The following is a 22,171-nucleotide window of genomic DNA, read 5'->3' on the forward strand; positions in this document are numbered from 1 at the left end:
AATGGATTAAACTTCTATCCGGACCCTCCTCAAGAGGAGCAGTTTATGGAGAGCAATCGGAATGTGTCATGTCCTTGTGTTTCTGACAATTATCCATGTGCTGCCTTATTGAATAGCTAGATTCTTATTATTTTTTAAGAAACTTATCATTTTTAATCAAAGAGAGTATAAGTGCAGAATGCATGCTTTTCATCTAGTGATCAAAAGGTCTCAGATTCGATATTTAAGTGATACTAACTGTGCTATTTTATTAGATATCATTTCATTATATTCATTGTACTAGATCTATGGACATTCCTTGTAACCGAATAAAAAAATTATTGTTTTTAAATATAATAAAATAATTATTAAATAGTAAGAACTTACTTTCTAATAAGATGGCATATTTTTCTATATAAAACTTATCAATTTGAATTTAAAAACACTCTTACTAAAGAACAAATTATCTGGTAAAATAGCAACGATTTCATTATTTTTAGATAAATCTTTAAAAGTACACTTTTTAAAGACTATAATTACACTATAATGACATTCATTCCACATGCAGGTAATTAAGTCTCGCATAATCTGTAAAACTTTTGAACCGCGTTTATTTCTTGCAACAATTCAAACCGCAGTCGGATATAGATAATTAACTAGGGCATGGTGCCCATGCTTTGCTACGGTGTCAGAAAATTACATCGAGAATTTTCTATAAGATTATGAAGATTATTACTATTACTTTTATGTTCTTTTTTTTTAGCCAAAATATCTTAGTGCTTTCTCATTTTATTATCATTCTTCTGATTATATAAGTTGAAGTATTCAACCAAATCACATTTATATTTTCAAATAATATATAATTAAAGTATTGAACCAATCAAACGTAAGTAGTTCAAAAAGAATTAAAATGTGGGCATGCATTATATTTTAAAATCGCATTGAATTCTTCAACTTAACTTAGTCATTTTTATTATAGTTTTTTGGGTTGGCTTTTTAATTGCATTTTTTTTTGTGATCACTTCACACTCATCTGTATAGTATATCCTTTTCTAAAGATATTGCGTCATGATATTAGAAATTTATACATATATTTCAGTAAAAAAAAATTGCTTTGATCCAAAAATTTAGTCTTCCATTGTCGTTGTTTGATTTTGATCTATTCATATCAAAACCTATATTGATCTTATTATATTATTATAATAAAGTCACCTTTGTCTGTATCCTTAGAATTTTTGTGTATATGTTCATATAACATCTCCTTCTTGACCAAAAAAAAAGAAACTTTAAAGTGGACAACAATTTAGTGTTATTTTGTGAATAAATATGTGTGAGTATCAAAATGATACTCACTTCATTATTATAGGATATGAAATGTTTTAGTCAATTGTATAGATAGCATAAACCTCGAAATTCTTTTGGAGAAGATGAAAAATAATCAAAAGGAGACACACAAAAGAGAAAAGGGACATGTAGTGATACAGTTCCTTATTTGGAACTAAGAAGTTATGGATTCGATTTTCGCCAATAGGACTTTTGATTCCTTTTGTTTAACTTTTTATCTATCATTATTAATCCTACAGTCTTGTTAATAATAAAAAAAAAAGAAGGGACAAAAATCAGAAAACAATCAAGTTCGTGGACAAATCATAAAAATTAGGAAAGCGACTGCTAAAATGAAAAAGAAAAAGAAAAAGAAAAAGGAAAGGAGGGCACAAGTCATGTTGGGCTTCCCATGAACCTTTATACGAGAGTTTTAGTTTATTTAGATTATGCCACAAGCATTGGATACTTCTACGCCATCAATCAAAAACATAACTCAAACTAAAATAATGATATACCATTCATCATCATCATTATTACTAACTAGACGAAAGAGCCGTGCTAGGCATGGCCTAGATTTATTGATCATATTAACGAGTCAATGACTATAATTCAATGAAAAAATCAATGATTATGTTAGATCGGACATATGAGTAACATAAAATTCCATTCTTGGCTAAGGTCTGTTTATAAAAATTAGTTTTTAATTTTTTTCATTTGCAACCGCATTTTTGGTTTAAATTTATTTCTTATTAATAATATTTTTGTTTAAGTTTCTTTATTTTTATGATGAAACGATAATATTTACAAAAAAAGGTAAGTTTCTTGTACTTCATAGGGTAGAACAAGTTTTGTTTTGTTCATATGGAGGCATTTAGCCACAAAAGGTGAGTTCTTTTTTTTTTTGGTAGAAAACGGGGCAAAACCCCTTAAGTTAACAAAATAAAGAGTACAAAAGCGGGGAGCAGGTACCCCATAAATCTCCTAAAAATGTGAGTTTTTTTAAAATATATATATATATATATATGCATATATATGATTTTTGAGCTTCTATCAAGAAATAACTTTTGGAGTGAATAAATAATGTGGCGCGATAATAGCATGTCACTTGTCTCGTTATAATTGGTGGGACATCAAAAGTCATTAAACTATGGACCACCCAAAACCTATATGACATCGTCTAATGAGTTAATCTGGCTTTTATAACTATATAGGTTCATATAAAATTGACGATCAAGTTGGACTTAGTTAAAACTAATTAATAAGTAGAGAAACACTAGCTTGGGTTTTACCCGAATAAGTAATAATATACGATACTGTAGCACCAAAGAATTAATTGCTAGTCAACTGACAATCTAAAGGGGGTCCATAGATCTCTCTATATCTTCTCTCAATCACTCAAAACGATAATAAAGATGGTGAAGTTCCAACAAGAGACTACTTCATACTTTGTCCTAATACTTCCCCTCAGCTTCCTTATCTTCACTGCTCTCTTCACCTTCTCTTCCAATAATCCTAATATTCTCCTCCTCACCAACACAAGGAACACCATCAGCACTTCTCCTGCAGACCTCTCGGGCCGCCGCAACACGAGTGCCGCCATTATGACATCGAGGGACGACCGAGTAACACGGGAATGCGATATATTCTCTGGCGAGTGGGTCCCGGACCCGAGTGGCCCGCATTACACGAACGAGACGTGCTGGGCGATCCACGAGCACCAAAACTGCATGAAGTACGGGAGGCCCGATTCTGGGTTCCTGAAGTGGAGGTGGAAGCCGGAAGGATGCGAGCTGCCTTTGCTCGATCCGTTGCGGTTCTTGACTCTCTTGCGAGGGAAGTCGATGGCCTTCGTGGGAGACTCGGTCGCTAGGAATCAAATGCAGTCTCTAATTTGCCTACTTTCCCGGGTAAGAGATCAGATTAATAAATCATATACCCTAAATCATACTTATTTTTACTTTTTGCTTTTTTGGGCACTAAGAAAAGGTTTGTAGTTATTTTTTTTTAAAAAAAATTTCTCCTCTCTCGAATTCCTCTCTCGTTGATTCGTGTTGTCCGCAAAATTGCATATCTATCCCATTTCACTGGACCAAATAGATCTTAACGAGCCGAGCCGGCTTAACTTAGCGTATTAATTCCATTAAACTTTAAGGCAATCAATGATGTAGCTAAGGTTCTTCGCCATTCTCGATTTTATCATTTATATATGTCTATACTGATATATATATAGCAAGGACAACTAATGCACAGGTGATTAATAATTAATCAGTGGTCTATGGAAGTTAGTCAAGGATTAGGTATATGAGTAGGTCTGAAATAATATGTTCATAATTAAAAATAAATCACTTACAAAAGAAGGTATATGGCAATGACGCGGACTCTTGCCTATCAACCAAGAGGCTGCGGATTTGATACTCGTAATGGAATTTTCCGTACCCCTTTATTAACTATTAGAAAGTTTATTTCACTGTGTTAATCACTTACCATATTTACAAGTGCTGTCAATATTCAAAATAATAATTTTCCTATGCATCAAATGATAAATTACTTGACATATTAAGAGGAGTGATGCTACGGCGGTTGGTACCTAAAAATAATCACCACGGTTATTTTATTTCTGGATGTCATATCGCCTTACTTAAGATCCTAACCGTACTAAAAGAATTTATAACACGTGTATAGTCAGAATCTTAAGTAAAGAGATCTGACAGCTAAATTAAAACAACTATGGTGGTTTTTTTTGTTGTTGTGCCAAGTGCTGTAAAATCTCAAATATTGATGGAATGTACGTTATTCAAAATATAATAAGTTTCTTCCTTATTAAACAGTAAGTAATTTCTTATTATTTAAGAATTGTCATCCGACCTTTTTCCCTTCTATAATATAGGGCGCACTGATTAAAAAAACAAGCAAAGAACAAGCATCTGCATGTGACTCTACTTTTAATTAATTCTAACATATTAAGAAAAAGGGAACAAGAAGATAATAAATAAATATGATTAGTTAGATGATGATACAACTTTTTCAGTAATTTAAAAATAACCTCGACCCTGACATGGTCATGTTGGGAGATGTGTGCCAGCTGAAGTCCCAATGAAAAATTTCTTGTTAATAGTGTTAACAAGAAAAGAGAAAAGTATCAGGAAGTATAATTTATTAGTCATGTGAAGACCAAGTTGTAAGCTGAATTAATTTTTAATTATATTCTATCTATCGTATGGACCGGCTATATATAAATAAAATAAAAAATATTATATATATACAATATTTTTTATTAAGAGAGGTCGATAAATTTAATATTAGAAAATTTAAATTTAAATAAATAAATATAAGCGTGAGAATGAAATTTCTTAATTCTTTGTCATCTTGTACATGTACCTTAATTACTATTATAGGACTGTAAAATTTGGAAAGGAGCTCTGACATTATATATTAGGGATAAATTTCTCTTAGGAGGCTGATCAAAAGGAGCATTTTGCATACGTCAATCAGAAGTTACCTCGTCATAGTTAGTCGGGTGATTGTCAGTAATAAAATAATAAGAAATTTATTATTTTTTAGTATAAATAAAAAGCTTGTTAAATAGTAAAAAAAGTGTTCTTTACAAAGACGACTCATGATGACAACATAATTAGATAACTTGCTAAAAAATAAGTTACTTAATGGATAACTAGAAATTTTTTATCTTTTGGGTCATTTTTAAAATCCACCTTTTAAGGATCCTCCTGATGCTAGCAACACTCTACATACTATTATAAGAGATTATGATCTAAATTTATGAACTTCTTTCAAATTGGATTTTCATATTTTTATATATTATGTAAAATTTTAACACTCTAGTCTTAATTTTATGTTGTTTCCAGGCTGAATATCCTGTAATCATTTCAAGCTCTCCGGATCAAAGATTCGTACACTGGCGATACCCGACCTACAATTTCACCCTAGCGGCTTTCTGGTCGCCCTATCTAGTGAGATCTGAAGAGGCGGACCTGGATGGCCCGACCCACAATGGTCTGTTCAATCTATACCTGGATGAGTTCGATGAGCAGTGGACGTCTCAAATAGACTTGTTTGACTACGTGATCATATCTGCAGGTCACTGGTTCTTTCGCCCGCTGGTTTTCTATGAGAACCGTCAAGTGGTCGGGTGCTATGAGTGTCTAGCGAAGAACGTGACCGACCTCACGAGGAATTACGGGTATAGAAACGTATTTAGGACTGCCTTCAGGGCCATTAATAGCAGGGTTAATTATCGGGGCGTGACATTTCTTAGGACTTTTGCACCCTCGCACTTTGAGGGCGGGCTATGGAATACCGGGGGAAGATGCAATAGAACGAGGCCGTTCAGGTCCGATGAGATCCATCTACGGGGGGCACAACTGAATCTCTACGGGATCCAGGTGGAAGAATTCCGGAGGGCAGAAGAAGTTGGGAGAAGGCGAGGCCTAAGGTACAGGCTGCTGAACGTGACTCAGGCCACGTTGCTCAGGCCCGATGGGCATCCTACCGTGTACGGGCACCGACCAGAGGACAGGGTCACGTTGTACAATGACTGCATCCACTGGTGCCTACCAGGGCCAATTGATTCCTGGAACGACTTCCTATTGGAGATGTTAGAGACGGAGTTACGAGGAATACTGCATGAAGAAAAGCGTAGCCGATAGGATATTAAAACCAATGAAGCTCTAAGCCACTTCCTTAATGCGTAATCCATCGTATACGACCGCCCATTACTTATTCGAATTTTTGCGTGCTTAGATCACAAATAAGTATAAGAGAGAGTTCATCTTTCTTTGCTGAGAAGGAAATTTCGTCACTATTATTTATAAAAACATACGCCCGGGTTTCACATCATATATGCACACATGGGACATACTAAAACATCTGCCTGTGTCTCAGTCTTGAGGGGTTTGATCGTAGAAGCAGTAATTCTAAGTCGTGTCTTCCCATGATCTGATCGTCATGATCTCGAGCTGCTCCCAAAATGGATGCCTTGTGAGTAAAGGAATTAGGGCTCCATCGAGATTTACCTGAATGCAGATCAGAGATGGGAGGATCTATCTATAATCAAGATCGATCCCTCCTTGAGAAGGTACGGTGACGAGTCCTTTTTGCAAAAATCAGCAGTTCCAGGGCTGCGTCCCATCAACGTGCTATGTCATAGTTGTGTAGTAACAAACTGCGAAGAATCTGCGAATGGTCGTGCTTGCGCTCATCAAATGAAAGAATCACCGACTTCACCATTGGTCTGATGAGCAAGTCATGTAGAGAGAGACAATCGTTTTCAATGAGGTTCAGCCCATCAGTGACCGGGGGAGTCAATAGTATTAAACTGGAAATAGTCTTGCTAATGCTAATGCTCCTTAAACTGCAACACTTCAGAGGCAGCTCGGCTCTGAGTTGATCTGCGTAAACTCGGTGTCTGCAAATCAGTTGCTAAATAAAAATTAATCGGGAAGCAGGCTGTGCTAGCTGATGATGGGAATAGATTTTGTGCAGTTGAACTTTGAAATAGTGGATAATCAAACAACCAATAAGATAATAACACTACTAAAATTCTCGCTATTTTAGAAATGAGTGTAGCATAGTAGCGCACGCCCTTGTCCGGTAATCAAGAGGTTCTGAATTCGATATCCAGTAAGACTACCCGTGCTCCTTTGCTAGCTATTAGAATTTCAACTGACTAAACCCACGTGCCTCCTTTGTAATTAAAAATATATATATATATATTTCTTGCCATTTTAAAATCATTTTCTTATATCAACTCCTCATCAGTAAAATCACTCGGAAATTTCTTGATAAGTCACCAAATTTTTTTTTTGGGAATTATCGAGGGATATTTCCTCAAAAATTACCAAGGTATTTTCCCTCCAAAATCACTCAGTAAATTAAAAAGATTTTTAAAAATTACTGATATCGAGGGATTACTAAATCCATACCTTCAGGAAATTGTAGAAAAAAGAAAATATATTATCAAAATAGATCGGATGCTTCAACAAATAATTTCTATTGAATATAATGGAAACCATACGAATCCATATATATATACATACATACATATATATATATATACATACATACATATATATATATATACATACATATATATATATATATATATATATACTATGACGAGTGCATTCATATATATCGATTTATATATACTATGATGAGTGCAATGCACTCGTTGTTCTTATATATCCATAATATATGGATTTTCAAACAACTAAATTCGATTACCTGTGATCTTTATTAGTCGTCATTTTTTTTAAAAAAAATGTAGTAGGTCCATGGGTCATTCCTATAATCAAAAAAATATAATGTAAAGGGAAAAAAAATACAAACTCAACCATTTACATTATGATATATTACATACAAGAAATATAGTAAGAAAATTGCTTAAGTATACATGCTTAGATATATACTCTACCCAATTTGCTAGGTTTTCATTTTCTTTGGATATTCTACACAATTTCGAAAAACAATTAAAGGGGTATGAATGAAAGATGGTGAGATCAAAGAGTGTGAATAATAGATAACGAGACTAATTCAGATATACCCAAACCCAAAGAAAACAGAGGATGGGATGCAAAAGAGATAAATAGAGCAAGCACTGCAATTTGCCATTATAAGGACGAACTTGTTTAGCAGGGAGTGGGTCAGGCATGCGACATAGGTACATTCCTTGACGAATGGGATCACATTATTTGAAACAAAAAAGAAGTTTAATTCGTTAGTTCGGAGTTTACTAAGTCCGTAGTAGTTATTGAAGTGAGAGAGAATCGGCCGCCGTACGTAACAGCCAAACCATATCGAAGGTACTGAAGATTTGCATGATTCAGAAGTGAAGAATGAGAAGAATCTCATTGCAAGAAGAGAGCTTATACTGACTTTTGGAAGATTCGTAATCGGTTGCGGAGTCGAAGCCGGGGTAATATAGATATGATTTTCAAGAGCTGCGTGTTATCAGAGTTGATAAGTTGAAAAAGGTTGCTGTAGAGAGGCTGTTTATTCTTATACTTATCGAAAAAGGCACCCATTGATATCATAGGTCATGTCTTTGTACAATGAATAGTTTGATCAGAGGAAGAAATAGTCTAAACACATTCAAATGATCACAGAATTGGATACATGAATTGCGGAGGAACATTTGCTGAGCTTCAAACCTTGATCCAACTGCGCCCGCCGCACTTCTTCAACCCTTTCTCCCTCATCAGCCTCCTCACATTCAACGCCTCGTCCCACTTCCCCAACGATGCATACATGTTCGAAAGCACAACATGACCTGCAGCTGAGTTCTTGTTGTCCGCAAGCTCCAAGAACTTCTTAGCAGTCCTCTCCGCTACTTCTCCGTCCCCCAATTTCAGGCATGCACTTAGTAGGGCAGCATATGATGAGAAAGCGCCATTGGCCAGGACAGGCATGGATTCGATGAAGGCTTCTGCTTCAGACAGTCGACCTGATCGAGAGAGCATGTTCACCACACAGGTGTAGTGCCTGGCATTTGGTTTTACTCCGTATCTCGTCTCCATTGAATTAAAGAGTGCTAGCCCTTTATCGACTAGGCCCGGGTGGGAGCATGCAAACAGGACTGTGGAGAACGTTAGTGCATTCGGAGTGATAGAGGAAGTTCTTTCCATCTCTTCGAAGAGTTCAATAGATTCTTCCGCGAAACCATTCTTGGCTAGCCCGTGAATCATAACAGTCCAGGAGAATTCGTCCCGCTCGGGCATCCAATTGAAGACCTTTCTTGAGCTAATCATCTCTCCACATTTTGCATACATATCTGTTAATCCCGTGCCCACATAAACATACCCCAAGAAACCCAGCTTGATCGCCTTAGCATGACAATTCTTCCCCATCTCGAACGAGGCTGTACTTGAACAGGCACTGAGTACGCTTAAGAACGTGATCTCATTCAAAACTTCTCCCGACAATAGCATCCTATTCACGACCTCAAACGCCTCATCAAACTGTCCATTTTCCACATAACCGGCAATCATACAACTCCAAGTGACCGATATCTACGATATCTTGTGTAAGAGCATTCTGGAACATAGTTATTCAAATGATACTATACAATTAAGAAATGTGGTGTAGTACAGTGGCTAATACCATCACTTGGTAACCTAGAGGTTTCAGATTTGATTCTTATCAGTGGGACTACCCGTACCCCTTTATTTAGATTTCCTTTCAATTTCTTTGTATTAGGCCATGAGCCTTCTATTGTAACCGAAAAAAAATTGATACTATACAATTGAAATGTGAAATGCGATGAACAGCTTTACACCTCGATCCAACTACTCCCGCCGCTCTTTGTCAATACTTTTCCCCTCATCAGCCTCTTCACGTTCATCTTCTCGTCCCACTTCCCACGCGACGCATACATGTTCGAAAGCAGATCATGATGTCCTGCTCTTAGGCCCGAGTGGGAACACGCGAACAGGACTGCTAAGAGCGTTTGCTCATCTGGATTGATTGAGGATGTCTATTCCATCTCTTCAAACACAGTTCAATAGATGCTTTGGCAAAACCATTATTGGCTAGCCCTTGAATCATAACAGTCCAGGAGATCTCGTCCCGATAGGTCATTTGATTGAAGACTTCTCTTTAGCTGATCATGTCCCCACACTTTGCATACATATCAGTTTAACACTGTGCCCACACGAACATCCCCCACGAAACCCAGCTTGATCGCCTTCCCATGAGAATTCTTCCCCTTCTTCAACGAGGCTGTCCTCGAACAGGCACTGAGTACGCTTGAGAAAGTCATCTCGCTCAGAACTTCTCCCGACAACAGCATCCTATTCATGACCTCAGACACCTCGACAAACTGCCCAATTTCCATATAACCAGAAATTATACTGTTCCAAGTGATGTTACCTCTTGTAGGAGCAATCTGGAACAATTTCTCAGCCTCTTCCATTTGGCCATTTAGGTTGTAACCAGAAATCATCGAGTTCCAATAAAACTCGTCCTTGGATGCAACCGAGTCAAATACCAGTCGCCTTGCCCTAGTGTTCCCGCACTTGCAGTATAAACCAATGAGTGCACTACTGATATAAACATATGCGTCCACGCCGGTTTTTAGGACATGGGCGTGGACATTCATCCCCGCCTGCAAAGCTTTTACGGCCGATAACACAGAAATGATTGACAAAAGGCAAAATATGATTAGTTTGATCCCGTCTCTAATCATTCTAGAGAACAGTGTCAACGCTTCTTCATGAAACCCGTTTTGAATGTACCTACTAATCATAACATAACAAGAGACCTCGTTCCTCTTTGGCATCTGGTCGAAAATTCAGCGGGCTCGTGCCACGTCCCCTGATAACTGATACGAGTACAAAGTAAAATGTTCAAGAGAAGGTTATAAAGATAAAAAATACAGTAGATCTGTTGGGATCACTGTAAAGGAAAAGTATAATGTGGCAAAGCACATATAACAAACACAGATACAGTTGCAGAAATCCTTCCAATGTTGTATGTTCCCACCTCTTGTAACTAACTCTATGTGGACCCCAGTCAATACTAAGAAGCGGAGCCGAATGCAATCCATATAGAGGCTACTATTGTGTGAAAATAGAGAAGCAAGGCAAAGATGGGTCTTGAATGGGTACTCGCACATGAGCCCTTCACAGATCATAACATCTAGATCTAATTAATCAACTAAACCCTAAACAGCTCACTCCCTAAATAATCAAATCAAACCAGCCAAACTTCCTTGATTGGCCAGCGATTATCTATCTAGACAACCAAACCAAATCGGTTAGGCTATCTTCATTTGTTCAAATTAGCGACTATTTTCGGGGCCCAAGGCCCAAATTATGTTTATTATTATTGTTATTTAAATGAGGAATCTTATGGACAATTATTCAACACACTATGACATGGCATTCTAGCATTGGTCTCTAAAACATTCCCTTTTGAAGGAGTCTCCCCATGGCGATTCATCCTTAGTATTTATACAAGATGTGATTTTAGGTCCCATTACGGTACCAGGGGGAGAGTAGGAATATTTTTCCCACTCTCTTCCTTTCCTTTTTTTTTACATTTTTTAATTTGTAATTTGAAACTCTCGGGTCCTTTTTTAACTTAATTAAAATGATTAGTTTTGGAATATTTTTTTTGTGTATCTCTAGTATCCGAAAACCTAAAGTAATGGAGTTCAAACCTAAGTCAACTCACTAAAGAATAAAACTTTACCAATTGTAAACTTTCTCTATTTACTTGATTAAAACTTGAGACCTTATTTAAGGATAACAGTCGTCGAATATTAATTTTGGAATTTATAATATTAATTTTGGAATTTATATCATAAAAACTCTTGATCTGCTTTTCCTTTTCCTTTCACGGTTTCTTTTTTTTATTTGGGCAGTGGAGTGTTGAAGGTCACCACCATATTTGTATGGTCACCAACAACCTATTTAAAATATTATTTTGGAGCCCACTTAGGATAACTTCGGTGAAGAGGCGAACATCGCCGGCCCTTCCCGCAATGGTATCTTCAATCTATACCTGGATCATATCAGCAGGGCGCTGGTTCTTTCGCTCACTGGTCTGAACTCTCTAGTAATTGGTTGCTACGAGTGTCTAGCAAAGAATGTGACTGACCTCCCGAGGAACTATGGGAACAGGAACACTTTCAGGACTCCCATCAGTGCCATTAACAGCAGGGAGAACTTTTAGGGCGTTATGTTTCTTAGGACTTCTGTGCGGTCACACTTTGAGGGCGGGCCTTGGAATATCAGTTAAGATGCGACAGGACAAAGCCATTCAGAACTGATGAGATCCATCTACGGGACGAACAGCTGAAGCTCTATGCAATCCAGCTGGACGAGTTCCGGAAAGGTCACATTGTACAATGACTGCAGCATTCCAATGGTGCCCACCAGGATAAACGGTGTCTGGATCGACTTCCTATAGGAGATATGCAAGAGCCAGAGTTTAGAGGAACACCATGTGAAGAGAAGCTTAGCCGATAGGATTGTGAAGCCAATGAAGCTCTGGGCCGCTTCTATGATACAGATCTGTCCTGTCCGACATATAACCCATTACTTAATCGAAATCTTCCTTGCCCATTGCCCAAGTCACAAATAAGTATGATAGAGAGTTCATTTTTCTTTGGCTGAAGCAAAATTTCATCACTATTATTTTTCGGCGTGAATGAATACAAAGAGTGTAATGTGTGGTGTTAGCGATTTACAGGAACATACACCTGGATTTCATATGATATATACAAGCACAAAGAACATACTGAAACAGCTGCCTCTGCCCAGCCTTGAGGGGTCAATCATAGGAGCAGCAGTTCTATGTGACGTCTTACTAATGATCTCGAGCGGCTGCCACAGTGGATGCCTTGTGAGGAAGGAAGGGCTGCATCAGATCTACCCAAATGCAATCAGAGTTGGAGAGACTCATCTAAAATCCAATCGTGCCAATTCCTCCTCGCAAAAATCTGCAGGTCCAGGGCTGAATCTGCATTGACGTATGTCTGTTGTATAGAAACCGGGGCGAACAGTCATCTCATCACATGAAAGAATTCCCGACTTTTCTTTAGTCAGAAAAGAATCCTCGACTTCATTGGTTTGCACAAGTTACATAGATAGATAACACCATTATCGATGAGGTTCCACCCATCAGTGGCCACCGAGTTGATGAATTCAACCAAAAAATTTCTTGCTCGTGCTTTTTAAACAGCAATACTCCCTCTGCAGCTCGACTGTGGGTCAATTGTACAACCTTGATGTCTCCAAATCAGCTGTCGAAACCATGAAGTAGGTTGTGCTGCTGATGGGAATAAAATTCTGTGCAGTTGAATTCTGAGACAGTGAACTAACAAACAATTAGCATCTCACTTCTTAGTAGCTCTAGCAGTTCATATATCTCACGAAACTGAGAATGAGATCCATCTTCCGAATAAAACGAATGAACTGAACTTTTCACCTCGATCCAACTGCACCCACCACTCTTCTTCAACCCTTTCTCCCTCATCAGCCTCCTGACGTTCATCACCTCGGCCCACTTTCCCAAGGACGCATACATGTTTGAGAGCAGAACATGACCTGCTGCAGAGTTCTTCTCAGCAATCACTGAGAGCTTCCTAGCAGTCCTCTTCGCTAATTTCTCATCCCCGAATTTTGTGCACGCACTTAATAGGGCAGCCCATGCGTTGCCCTCAGGCAGAACCTTCATGGAGTCGATGAAGGCTTCTGCTTCAGATAGTCGTCCTGATCGAGAGAGCATGTCCACCACGCATGTGTAGTGCCTTGCACATGGTTTTACCCCGTATCTTGTCTCCATTGAATTAAAGATTGACAACCCTGTATCGACTAAGCCTGAGTGGGAACACGCAAACAGGACTGATAAGAGCATCAGTTCATTTGGAGTGATTGAGGAAGTTTTCTCCATCTCCTCAAAGAGTTCAATAGATTCTTTCGCAAACCCATTCTCGGCTAGCCCTTGAATTATCACAGTCCAAGAAAACTCGTTCTGATCGGGTATCCGGTCAAAGACCTTTCTTGAACTCATCATATCACCACACTTTGCATACATATCCGTTAATCCCGTGCCCACATAAACGTCCTCCAAGAACCCAAGCTTGATTGCCTTCGCATGAAAATTCTTCCCCTTCTCCAACGAGGCTGTGCTTGAACAGGCACAAAGCACACTCGAGAATGTGAACTTGCTCAAAACTTCCCCCGACAACAGCATCCTGTTCACGACCTCAAATACCTCATCGAACTGTCCAATTTCCACATAACCGGCAATTATACCATTCCAAGTGACATTATTTCGCACTGGAGCATTCTGGAGCATTTTCTCGGCCTCTTCCATTTGGCCGTTGAGACTGTAACCAGATATCATTGAGTTCCAACAGACCACATTCTTGGATGGAATCGAGTCAAATACCAGTCGCGCTGCCCCTGTGTTCCCGCACTTGCAGTATAAGTCAATGAGTGCAGTACTGATAAAAACATATGGCTCCACACCAATTTTTTGAACATGGGCATGGAAATTCGTCCCTGCCCGCAAATCTTTTAGGTCCGATAATGCACATATGATTGACGAAAAGCAAGAGATGCTTGGTTTGATCCCTTCTTGAATCATTCTAGAGAACAGCCTCAATGCTTCTTCAGGAAGCCCATTCTGAACATACCTAGCAATCATAGCACTCCAAGAGACCTCATTCCTCTTTGGCATCTCGTCAAAAATTCTCCGGGCTCTTGCCAAGTCCCCTGATTCAACATACATATCCAGGATCGCAGTCCATGTGACAGTGTCTCTCTCCTCCATCAGATCAAACACTTGTTTAGCAAGATCGGCCTCACCCATCCTCAAGAATAACGTGATCAACGAGTTAGAAACCGAGACAGAATGCTCAAAACCAGCTTTTACAACCAAACCCAACACACTCATCCCCAATCTAAAATTGCCTGTCTCTACACACGCCCTAAATGTGGAAGTGAAAGTCACGCTATTGGGCCTAACCCTAGACTGGAGCAATCCCCTGAAGAGATGTAAAGCTTCAAGATTCAGCCCGTTCTGCACCATCCCAGTAATGCCGGCAGTCCACGACACCACATTGTGGAACGGGTTTCTTTCAAAGTACCAAATTGACTCCCTCACTCTTCCCCAACTCATGAGACCCGAGATCATTGCTGTCCACGAGACTTCGTTCCTCTCAGGCATTTCATCGAACAGGCAGCGGGCCTCGTCGAGTTCGCCCCATTTAAAATTGGCATTTATGAGGCAATTCTGCACGACCAGATCAAAGCCATCAAAGCCCTTACGGATCTGATCAGCTTCTCTCGACCTCCGGTGGTTCAAGTACAGGATCAGGAGCTTGACTGCTATGAACCTCTCGGAGGAGAGACCTTTCTTGATTAAATGACCGTGGAGCACAGTTCCCTCCGTGAGAGACCCCTCGGTGGAGAGGGTTCTCAAGAGGGAGAGAGACTTGTCGACATAGGCGGTGAGGCTGGCTGGTGGGTTCAGGGACAAGAGGCTCCTCAGTGAAACTGCCATGTCGGAAGAGGAAGTTAAGTTAGTTGGGCGTACATGTCCCAGAACAGAGCCATGACCGTTGGTTTTGGAGGGAAACGATGCACGCGGTTCGGTCCATATTTGAAAACGAAGAGCATCTTTCTGGCCCCTAACGTTCTTATTTTTCTCGGAAATGCCCCTAATTTCTTATTTCGTCTCATTTTGACCCCTAGAGTTCCCCCTCCCCCTCTCTCTTTTTTGTTTTTGTTTTCTGTTTTTTTGCGAACTCGAAAATGAAAAAATTGTGCTGCTCAATGGAGCAATTAGTCTGGTGCTGCCATGCGAAACCAAACAATGTGATCTGATATGACAACCAAAATGTGCATGGATTGTTTGGAAAACCTCTCGTTACCGCAATTATCAAAAGAAGTTGATCATGATTTGTTTAAGATCGAAAAACAATACTTGGAGGGATATCTATATGATAGGATCGATTGCGGAAAGCCAGTTACTCTTTTTATCACTGTGTAATTCAATGAATATGAAGTGTTGGAAAAGCTGGTACTTTATGAATATTTCATCGCACTTGCAGGAATCAATTTGAAAAGCTTAGAATATGGTGGGAATTCGCGATCGTATCTTTTTGGTTGCCTGGCTACTAGTTCGATCCACCCGTAAGCAAATCATATCAGTTGGAAGCTTTCCCATTTCTGCATGTACAGTTTGCATCAACCATGAAAGTTGAATTGGACATACGTTCCTTCCTCTCACTTACCACTATCACTATCAAATAATAGAGACAAAATTTTTTTTTTCCCGAGGGGTGTCAAGAGACACTTAAGCTGGGTCATATAGACCATATAGGTGGTACGATAAGAAGTATTTTTGTGTAGTTTCGTGATAACTCGAATATATATATGTATATATAATAACAATGTCACAAACTGACATCTCATACCACTTCACGTTTAAAAACTTGAATCGAGCTCTCTTGTATACCACCTCATTATTTATACTAAGGAAATTTTATATATTTATTAAGAAAATATTCATATAGATTGCCGTAATAGAATATATTCATAATATTATCTTATTAAATTATTAAGGAAAGTGGATGTATAATTGAATATACAACAAATATAGAGATATCATTTGTTACATTATATATATATATATATGTATATATATATTATAGTGAAATATTTTACTGGGAGGGGTAACCCAATACATTGTGAAGCCTAAGGCAAAACTCTAATAAGATGCCTTTAATTTATATAATGAAATTACTATAGACTTTTACGTAATTTTTTTTTAATTTTTTGAGATGCAAAGTTATTAAGGAAACTTTTATAATCAGTTTATTTTAAAATTTGTTTATAATTTGTGCCAATCAATTATGAACTAAAGTCTGAAATTTACATAAATTAAGATAATATAATGATAGAATAATAGAACCTGAGTCTAGAAATTAGTTCTCATTTCGCTTGACTAAGAAAGATCGGTTAAGATCTTGTCAACTTAAAGTACCTCAGCGTATTGTTATTTCTGCAATTCCTCTCAACATAAAGTAGAATAACTGATACTTTGTTGATGTGCTGAGAATGTTTAAGAGAAAGAGTGAAAAATATAAAAAGAAGATTAGTTTATATATATATATATATAAAGGACTTCTGATTTGGGGGTGGCCGCGCCGTGAGAATCAAGATAATTTGAAGTCTTAAATTTATTTTTGATGATAATTTATAGAAGTTAACAAAGTTACGAGGGTTGATGATAATTCGAACTTGTGTTCTCCTTTTTACAGGGGTTTAAGCGACTTACCACTCAACCGACACGTTGTTGGTGATGTTCTGTTAATTCGATAAGAGACATTAATTGGATTGCAAGAAATTTTAGATATAGCAGTAAATTAATTAGGCATTATGGGGAAAGTGAGGAATAAATTGGAGAAAAATATGGATTGTGCAAATAATTAGGTAGTAGTTGACTATCAATGTAAACTAGTCTTGAATCCTGCGCATTGCGCGAGCGCTAACGGTTAATCGAATTTTTAACAAAATCCGCCGGAACACAATTCTGATTTTTGTATGAGAGGAGGACTTTCATTGAAAATGTAATATTGAGATTAATGAAATAATATGAAAATTCATGTCTATATTAAATAATAGAGAATCGAGTTTAGGGGAATACTCGAAAATCCTATGTGGAAGGCTCTTGTTGATTGAATGGAGGACTCTCATTTGCGTGAGGCTAATTAATTTATTTTCACATAAAAGAAGACACTTGGAGAATCGAAAAATTAATTATCTTAACAATTCGAGGAATTAGTTAAGAAATATATTTTACGACTTACTCAACCATGCAGTATTGGTAAAAAAAATGTAGCAGTGCATCTAATATAAATATAACATTTTAAATATCAATATCAATCATAAATTTATCACATAATTATAAAATAGAATAATTATTATGCCCAGAAAATGAGAAATTAATGAAATAAAACTTTGCTCATACTAAAAAATTATTAAAAAAAATAGTATTTGAATATTTACGTATTTTATTTTTTAAGATTTTTATATTGAACTTATTTTTGTGCCGATTGTGTTCAACATTCTAATATTATCAGCGTTTTTATTGTACTTGTATTTCCGTGAATGAAAATACATATGCAAATTTGCGGGGCCAAATTGATTTGTTTTCTTTTACAATTATTAAACCCATCATTTTTTGTTTATGTATTTTATATAGGTTATTATATTAAATAAGATGAGTGAAAGACACTCAACCAAGAGTCAAGGAAATAGTCTAAAATTCTATGTGACATGCTATCATCAAACAAATGATGGCTTCTCATAACCAAGCCCGATGAGTCAAAATTAAGTACCTATAGTAGATAAGATACTTGCCAAAAAAAATTGTAAATAAGATGGATTGAAATTTATTAGGGATTAGGGGCTTTAATTATGATGTACAAATACAATAATTCTATAAATAAGATATATATCATTTTCTCTTATAATTATAGGCCTAAAGTTTTGGGGGCTTAAGCGACTGGCTTTTCGGCCTAATGGAAAGGCCTACCCTGTTTACTGGATAGGAAGGAAATTTTCGTATTTAATTGTTGAAGAAATAATTTGCAACTATATCTTATCTGAAAATTATTAAATTATAAGAAAAATTTGAAATATGCACAGTATAATACTATTTATCAATTTGAGATTAAGAATTAAATAATTCATATATGGTGTTTCTAATTACATATTTTTACTTATAGTATAAGAGCCTATAAATTGTTTGATATAAAACTACAAATTCCGTACTCCGTTTACTCCCCCTCTGAGCTCTCTTCTTTAGGTTCTTCTCTCCCTTCAGGCTCTATTATTGTTTTCTTATTCTATGCAAACTAATGCTTACATGCAATTAGCCGTTCTATTTCGATGAATAATTGCACGTTCACATAAAAAAATAGTTGAATAGTTTTAATTTTTTTTTCTAAATTCATATAGTTAGGTTTATATTTTTCCGGAAACAATTTAATATTGGACTTTATGAGTCAATATCGAAAATAAGCTAATTATAGAATTTTAAGCGAAGCTATATGACTGTTCTATTAGTATAAATTCTTTATATTTTCTCATTATGACTATTCTATTGACCATACTTATGTTAGGTAATTACCTTTTTTTTTCTTTTTGCTGAATAAACATTGAATAATATTATTATTGGACATTGTTACAAGGGTAATCCTCAAACATATAAAAGGAAAGAAAATTTGATCAAATGCCAAATTGGCATAGATCGCGCGCATGAAGGTTGGAGGAGCAGGAACCCAAGTACAACGTCAATCCGAGAAAGAGGAAAGCAGTAGCCTAATATCTAAGACAATGTTCTTAATATCCCAAGGGACATTCCAGGGATTAAGCAATGCATTAGCTAGGACTAAAGCAATGTTCTTCGACTAATTGTGATTGAGAGCTAAGGAGACAGCTATAAGAATGGCTTGTGCTTCCGCGTGGGTTGGAGAAGCTGCTGTGATATGAGCGAACCAGGAACAACATATATCTCCGTTAAGGGGCTTTGCTATACCAACAATGGCTGCTGCCTTAGAGTCTCTCCAAGTTGCATCTGTGTGAATTTTCCACCATGTTTAGTCATGAACACTAGAGAGGGGAGTGGTGGAGTTGTAACAGCGATAAATAGTAGATGGCTAGCTGAATTGCGGCTCATATGGTGGGGCCTCAAGTATGTCAGCGGTGGGAAGGACCTGAGAGTGAAGATTTGCAGTGTGCTTGTGCTGGGTTTGAACTCCCAAGTGCTCCACGAAAGATCAACGAATCTGCTGAAGTGCAAGCCCAATGTCAGCCTTACCGCCTGCATATAAACATTTGTTCCTCAAATTCCATAAAGTATAAAGAACAATAGCCCCATATAGCATAAAATATGAAGGTTCAATGCAGTCATTCAATAGCACCACAGGAGGTTGAGTAATAAATCTGACAATCTCAGACGAAGTATTATGAGGAACGTTATCTACTATAAAATTCCAAGGCGATTTTCTCCATGCAATGCGATAATAGATGCATTCACCATAAAGATGCACATAATTATCGGAACCAATTCTACAAAGCGAACACGGTGTTTCACTTTGCGAGAACCAGGGGAGGCACTCGCAAGCAAGTCTCCAAAGATGGATTTTGAGTCTCTCGTGCATTTTCAACGCCTAAAGGCGTCTCCAATTGAATGACGAATGAGAGCTGAACCTGTCTTTTTGGTCTAAAGCATAAAAAGATTTAACCGGGTGTTCACCGTGGGCATTAGGAATCAAGCTAATAGAATCAGCAAATTTAGAGGCAGCTAGATGAATATTAAGAATGTTACTCACAATTTCATCATCAAACAAATTAATGATCAATGGTACATTCCATCTAGTCGGGGAGAAGAGCATGAGATCTCTTATCTTGATATCTTGGTCGATATGAATATCAAAAGTAGGAATTGGTTTGAAGTTTGGCATACCAAAGATCTACGGGTCGTTCCAAACAGAGATGGAGTTACCATTACCAATTGAATAGCACATACCTGCTTCGAAAGTTTCTTGACACCATTGTTTTCCCTTCCACACATATGAATGAGTCGCAGCTGATCTGTTTGATGGAGTAGGGAAATTTGCCATATTTTGCAACCATGGCTCTCATTGTGAGACTATCATTTTTAGAAATAAGAGCCCAAATGGTTTTCGAAAGCATAGCCTTATTCATGCCAGCTGCTCGCCTAAAGCCAAGTCCTCCCACTGGCTTGGGTTTGCACAGCTTGTCTCAACTCAGGGGGGGGGCCTCATAATTACCCCCACCAAAAATGTCTAGAAGCCTAGTTAATCTTATTAAGAATGGATTTAGGCAACCGAAAGAGAGACATAGTATAAATGGGCATGCTAGAAATAACAGATTTGATTAAAATTGCCCGGCCGGCCCAAGAGAGATTTTTGCTTTCCATGAAGCGAATCTATTCTTGATTTTTTTTCCAAAAGGAATTGAAAAGAGTCTTTCTTTTCCTTACCATTGACAAAGAGGGGATTACCTAAGTAGTGTGAGTCTCTTGAGTTTTTTCATACCAAGCCTCCCTATGATTTGATGCCTCCTTGGCGCTGTTAGGTTTTTGGAGAAGAGCAAACCGGATATGTCTGTGTTGATCTTTTGGTTCGACCAAGTGCAGAATTTATCAAGAATGCTCTTTATATTGAGAAGGTAATTACCTACTCAATATTATTAAAATACAAGCATAACGTACTCGATATTAAGTATTATTAAAATATTTTATTTAGCTTCTTTTTTTTTTTAATTCAGTGTATCGTGCAAATCATCATCTAGTTTGAGTTATTATTAAGAGAGTTGTGCCGTTCAACTACCGAGCCGACCCTATCGGGTGACCAGAGACAAGTACTATTCTACGAAAGGGAAACAATGAAGACAACTGTTCCAATTTGAAGACTGAGACCGCCCTCGAATATGTAACATGGGTGTGTACATGAAGAGACACAACGGGGCCACATATTACCATCACCACAAGAGTAATTTGGAACAGCCTGCCTTATATCAAACCTCACCACGTCCCAACAAAATACAAAAGGGTCTTGTTTGTTTCTTCGGGGGAAGAGAGAGAGAGAGGGTTACGTTACGTTACGTTCCTCAATTATTATGATGGTCATTTTCAGTACGCAAGAGATATCATCTGCGTTAACATTGGATCGAAACTGCATTTTCGGATTTGGTTCCTCTGCAGTTGCCTCAAAGTTACGGCGAAATCTAATTCGCAGTCATATTAGCGGGATCCTGGTCAAAAATCTGAAAGGGGCTCTAAAGTGCAAAACCTTTGTACATCTGTAGGAAATTGCGACTGTCAGCACCCAATTTTGGTCCACCGGCTCCAGAGGGGCAAAATCGCCGTTTTTACCACTCGTGAGGGAAATATTTCCGATTAATTACTCGAGTATTCACGACTTTTTAGGACATTTTTGGAAATAGCAATTTGCCTAATTTAACACTAATTTTATTTGGGACATTTTCGAATTTCGCGTACATCGACGTCAATTTTCAAAATTCGGGACAAAATTCGAGATTGAAAATAAATTCATCGCACAATATCGATCAGCGAATTTTTCTGAACACGATGGCAATCTCGAATTATTTTTTCGACGTCCGATCAAGAAGATGGAATTTTCAATTTATACGCGCGTCAAAAAAAAAAAAAAGGGGTCAAACGGTCAAAGTCTGACAACTTTGACCGTTGACCAGGCCCCCCTCCCCCCATTTTCCTGTTCTTCTTCTTCATCGTTTCTTCTTCTTCCTGTCTTCTTCTTCTTTTCTTTTTCTTTTCTTTTCTT

At 37.6% G+C, this 22,171-nt stretch overlaps 5 protein-coding genes across 10 annotated transcripts; 1 reads left to right on the forward strand and 4 right to left on the reverse strand.

Annotated features, from left to right (window-relative positions):
* Positions 1 to 2,680: 2,680 nt before the first annotated feature.
* On the forward strand, positions 2,681 to 6,178 carry LOC116212728 (protein trichome birefringence-like 19). The gene is made up of 3 exons (XM_031547387.1): positions 2,681 to 3,212; positions 5,169 to 5,316; positions 5,401 to 6,178. Exons 1-3 carry the CDS (start codon positions 2,718 to 2,720, stop codon positions 5,967 to 5,969), a joined length of 1,212 nt encoding a protein of 403 aa, XP_031403247.1. The 5' UTR covers positions 2,681 to 2,717; the 3' UTR covers positions 5,970 to 6,178.
* Positions 6,179 to 8,465: 2,287 nt separating this feature from the next.
* Positions 8,466 to 9,694, reverse strand: LOC116214539 (pentatricopeptide repeat-containing protein At1g28690, mitochondrial-like). Its single transcript, XM_031549932.1, has 2 exons — positions 9,596 to 9,694; positions 8,466 to 9,278 (listed from the first exon to the last, which is right to left on the reverse strand). Exons 1-2 carry the CDS (start codon positions 9,692 to 9,694, stop codon positions 8,466 to 8,468), a joined length of 912 nt encoding a protein of 303 aa, XP_031405792.1.
* Positions 9,695 to 9,949: 255 nt separating this feature from the next.
* LOC116214540 (pentatricopeptide repeat-containing protein At2g22070-like) lies at positions 9,950 to 10,597 on the reverse strand. Its single transcript, XM_031549933.1, has one exon. It carries the CDS (start codon positions 10,595 to 10,597, stop codon positions 9,950 to 9,952), a length of 648 nt encoding a protein of 215 aa, XP_031405793.1.
* A 1,825-nt stretch (positions 10,598 to 12,422) lies between these two features.
* On the reverse strand, positions 12,423 to 15,385 carry LOC116212726 (pentatricopeptide repeat-containing protein At2g13600-like). 2 transcript variants are annotated; one of them, XM_031547384.1, is made up of 2 exons: positions 13,252 to 15,385; positions 12,423 to 13,127 (listed from the first exon to the last, which is right to left on the reverse strand). In XM_031547384.1, exons 1-2 carry the CDS (start codon positions 15,331 to 15,333, stop codon positions 13,035 to 13,037), a joined length of 2,175 nt encoding a protein of 724 aa, XP_031403244.1. In that variant the 5' UTR covers positions 15,334 to 15,385; the 3' UTR covers positions 12,423 to 13,034. The 2 variants fall into 2 exon arrangements, with proteins under 2 accessions (XP_031403244.1, XP_031403243.1); XM_031547383.1 differs by having other exon boundaries at positions 12,423 to 15,385.
* Positions 15,386 to 18,990: 3,605 nt separating this feature from the next.
* LOC116213229 lies at positions 18,991 to 21,037 on the reverse strand. 5 transcript variants are annotated; one of them, XR_004158022.1, is made up of 3 exons: positions 20,371 to 20,859; positions 19,556 to 19,662; positions 18,991 to 19,416 (listed from the first exon to the last, which is right to left on the reverse strand). XR_004158022.1 is itself a non-coding variant. In XM_031548094.1 (3 exons), exons 1-3 carry the CDS (start codon positions 20,462 to 20,464, stop codon positions 19,250 to 19,252), a joined length of 336 nt encoding a protein of 111 aa, XP_031403954.1. In that variant the 5' UTR covers positions 20,465 to 20,859; the 3' UTR covers positions 18,991 to 19,249. The 5 variants fall into 5 exon arrangements, 3 of the variants coding, with proteins under 3 accessions (XP_031403954.1, XP_031403952.1, XP_031403953.1); XM_031548094.1 differs by having other exon boundaries at positions 19,556 to 19,630; XR_004158021.1 differs by lacking the exon at positions 20,371 to 20,859 and adding an exon at positions 20,869 to 21,037 and having other exon boundaries at positions 18,991 to 19,662.
* Positions 21,038 to 22,171: the final 1,134 nt, after the last annotated feature.

Source organism: Punica granatum, chromosome 7, assembly GCF_007655135.1.
Source record: "Punica granatum isolate Tunisia-2019 chromosome 7, ASM765513v2, whole genome shotgun sequence".
Taxonomy (NCBI): Eukaryota; Viridiplantae; Streptophyta; class Magnoliopsida; order Myrtales; family Lythraceae; genus Punica; species Punica granatum.

Bases quoted from the DNA above. Each gene is read 5' to 3' on its own strand.
- LOC116212728 (XM_031547387.1), top strand. From the start codon at position 2,718: ATGGTGAAGTTCCAACAAGAGACTACTTCATACTTTGTCCTAATACTT. The intron at 3,213-5,168 runs GTAAGAGATCAG...TGTTGTTTCCAG, and splicing joins TAATTTGCCTACTTTCCCGG to GCTGAATATCCTGTAATCAT. The intron at 5,317-5,400 runs GTCTGTTCAATC...TCATATCTGCAG, and splicing joins GGATGGCCCGACCCACAATG to GTCACTGGTTCTTTCGCCCG.
- LOC116214539 (XM_031549932.1), bottom strand. From the start codon at position 9,694: ATGTATGCGTCGCGTGGGAAGTGGGACGAGAAGATGAACGTGAAGAGG. The intron at 9,279-9,595 runs GTGTAAAGCTGT...GAAAATGGACAG, and splicing joins GCGGGAGTAGTTGGATCGAG to TTTGATGAGGCGTTTGAGGT.
- LOC116214540 (XM_031549933.1), bottom strand. From the start codon at position 10,597: ATGCCAAAGAGGAACGAGGTCTCTTGTTATGTTATGATTAGTAGGTAC.
- LOC116212726 (XM_031547383.1), bottom strand. From the start codon at position 15,333: ATGGCAGTTTCACTGAGGAGCCTCTTGTCCCTGAACCCACCAGCCAGC.
- LOC116213229 (XM_031548092.1), bottom strand. From the start codon at position 20,549: ATGAATAAGGCTATGCTTTCGAAAACCATTTGGGCTCTTATTTCTAAA. The intron at 19,631-20,370 runs GTATGTGCTATT...CTTGCACTTCAG, and splicing joins TCAAGAAACTTTCGAAGCAG to CAGATTCGTTGATCTTTCGT.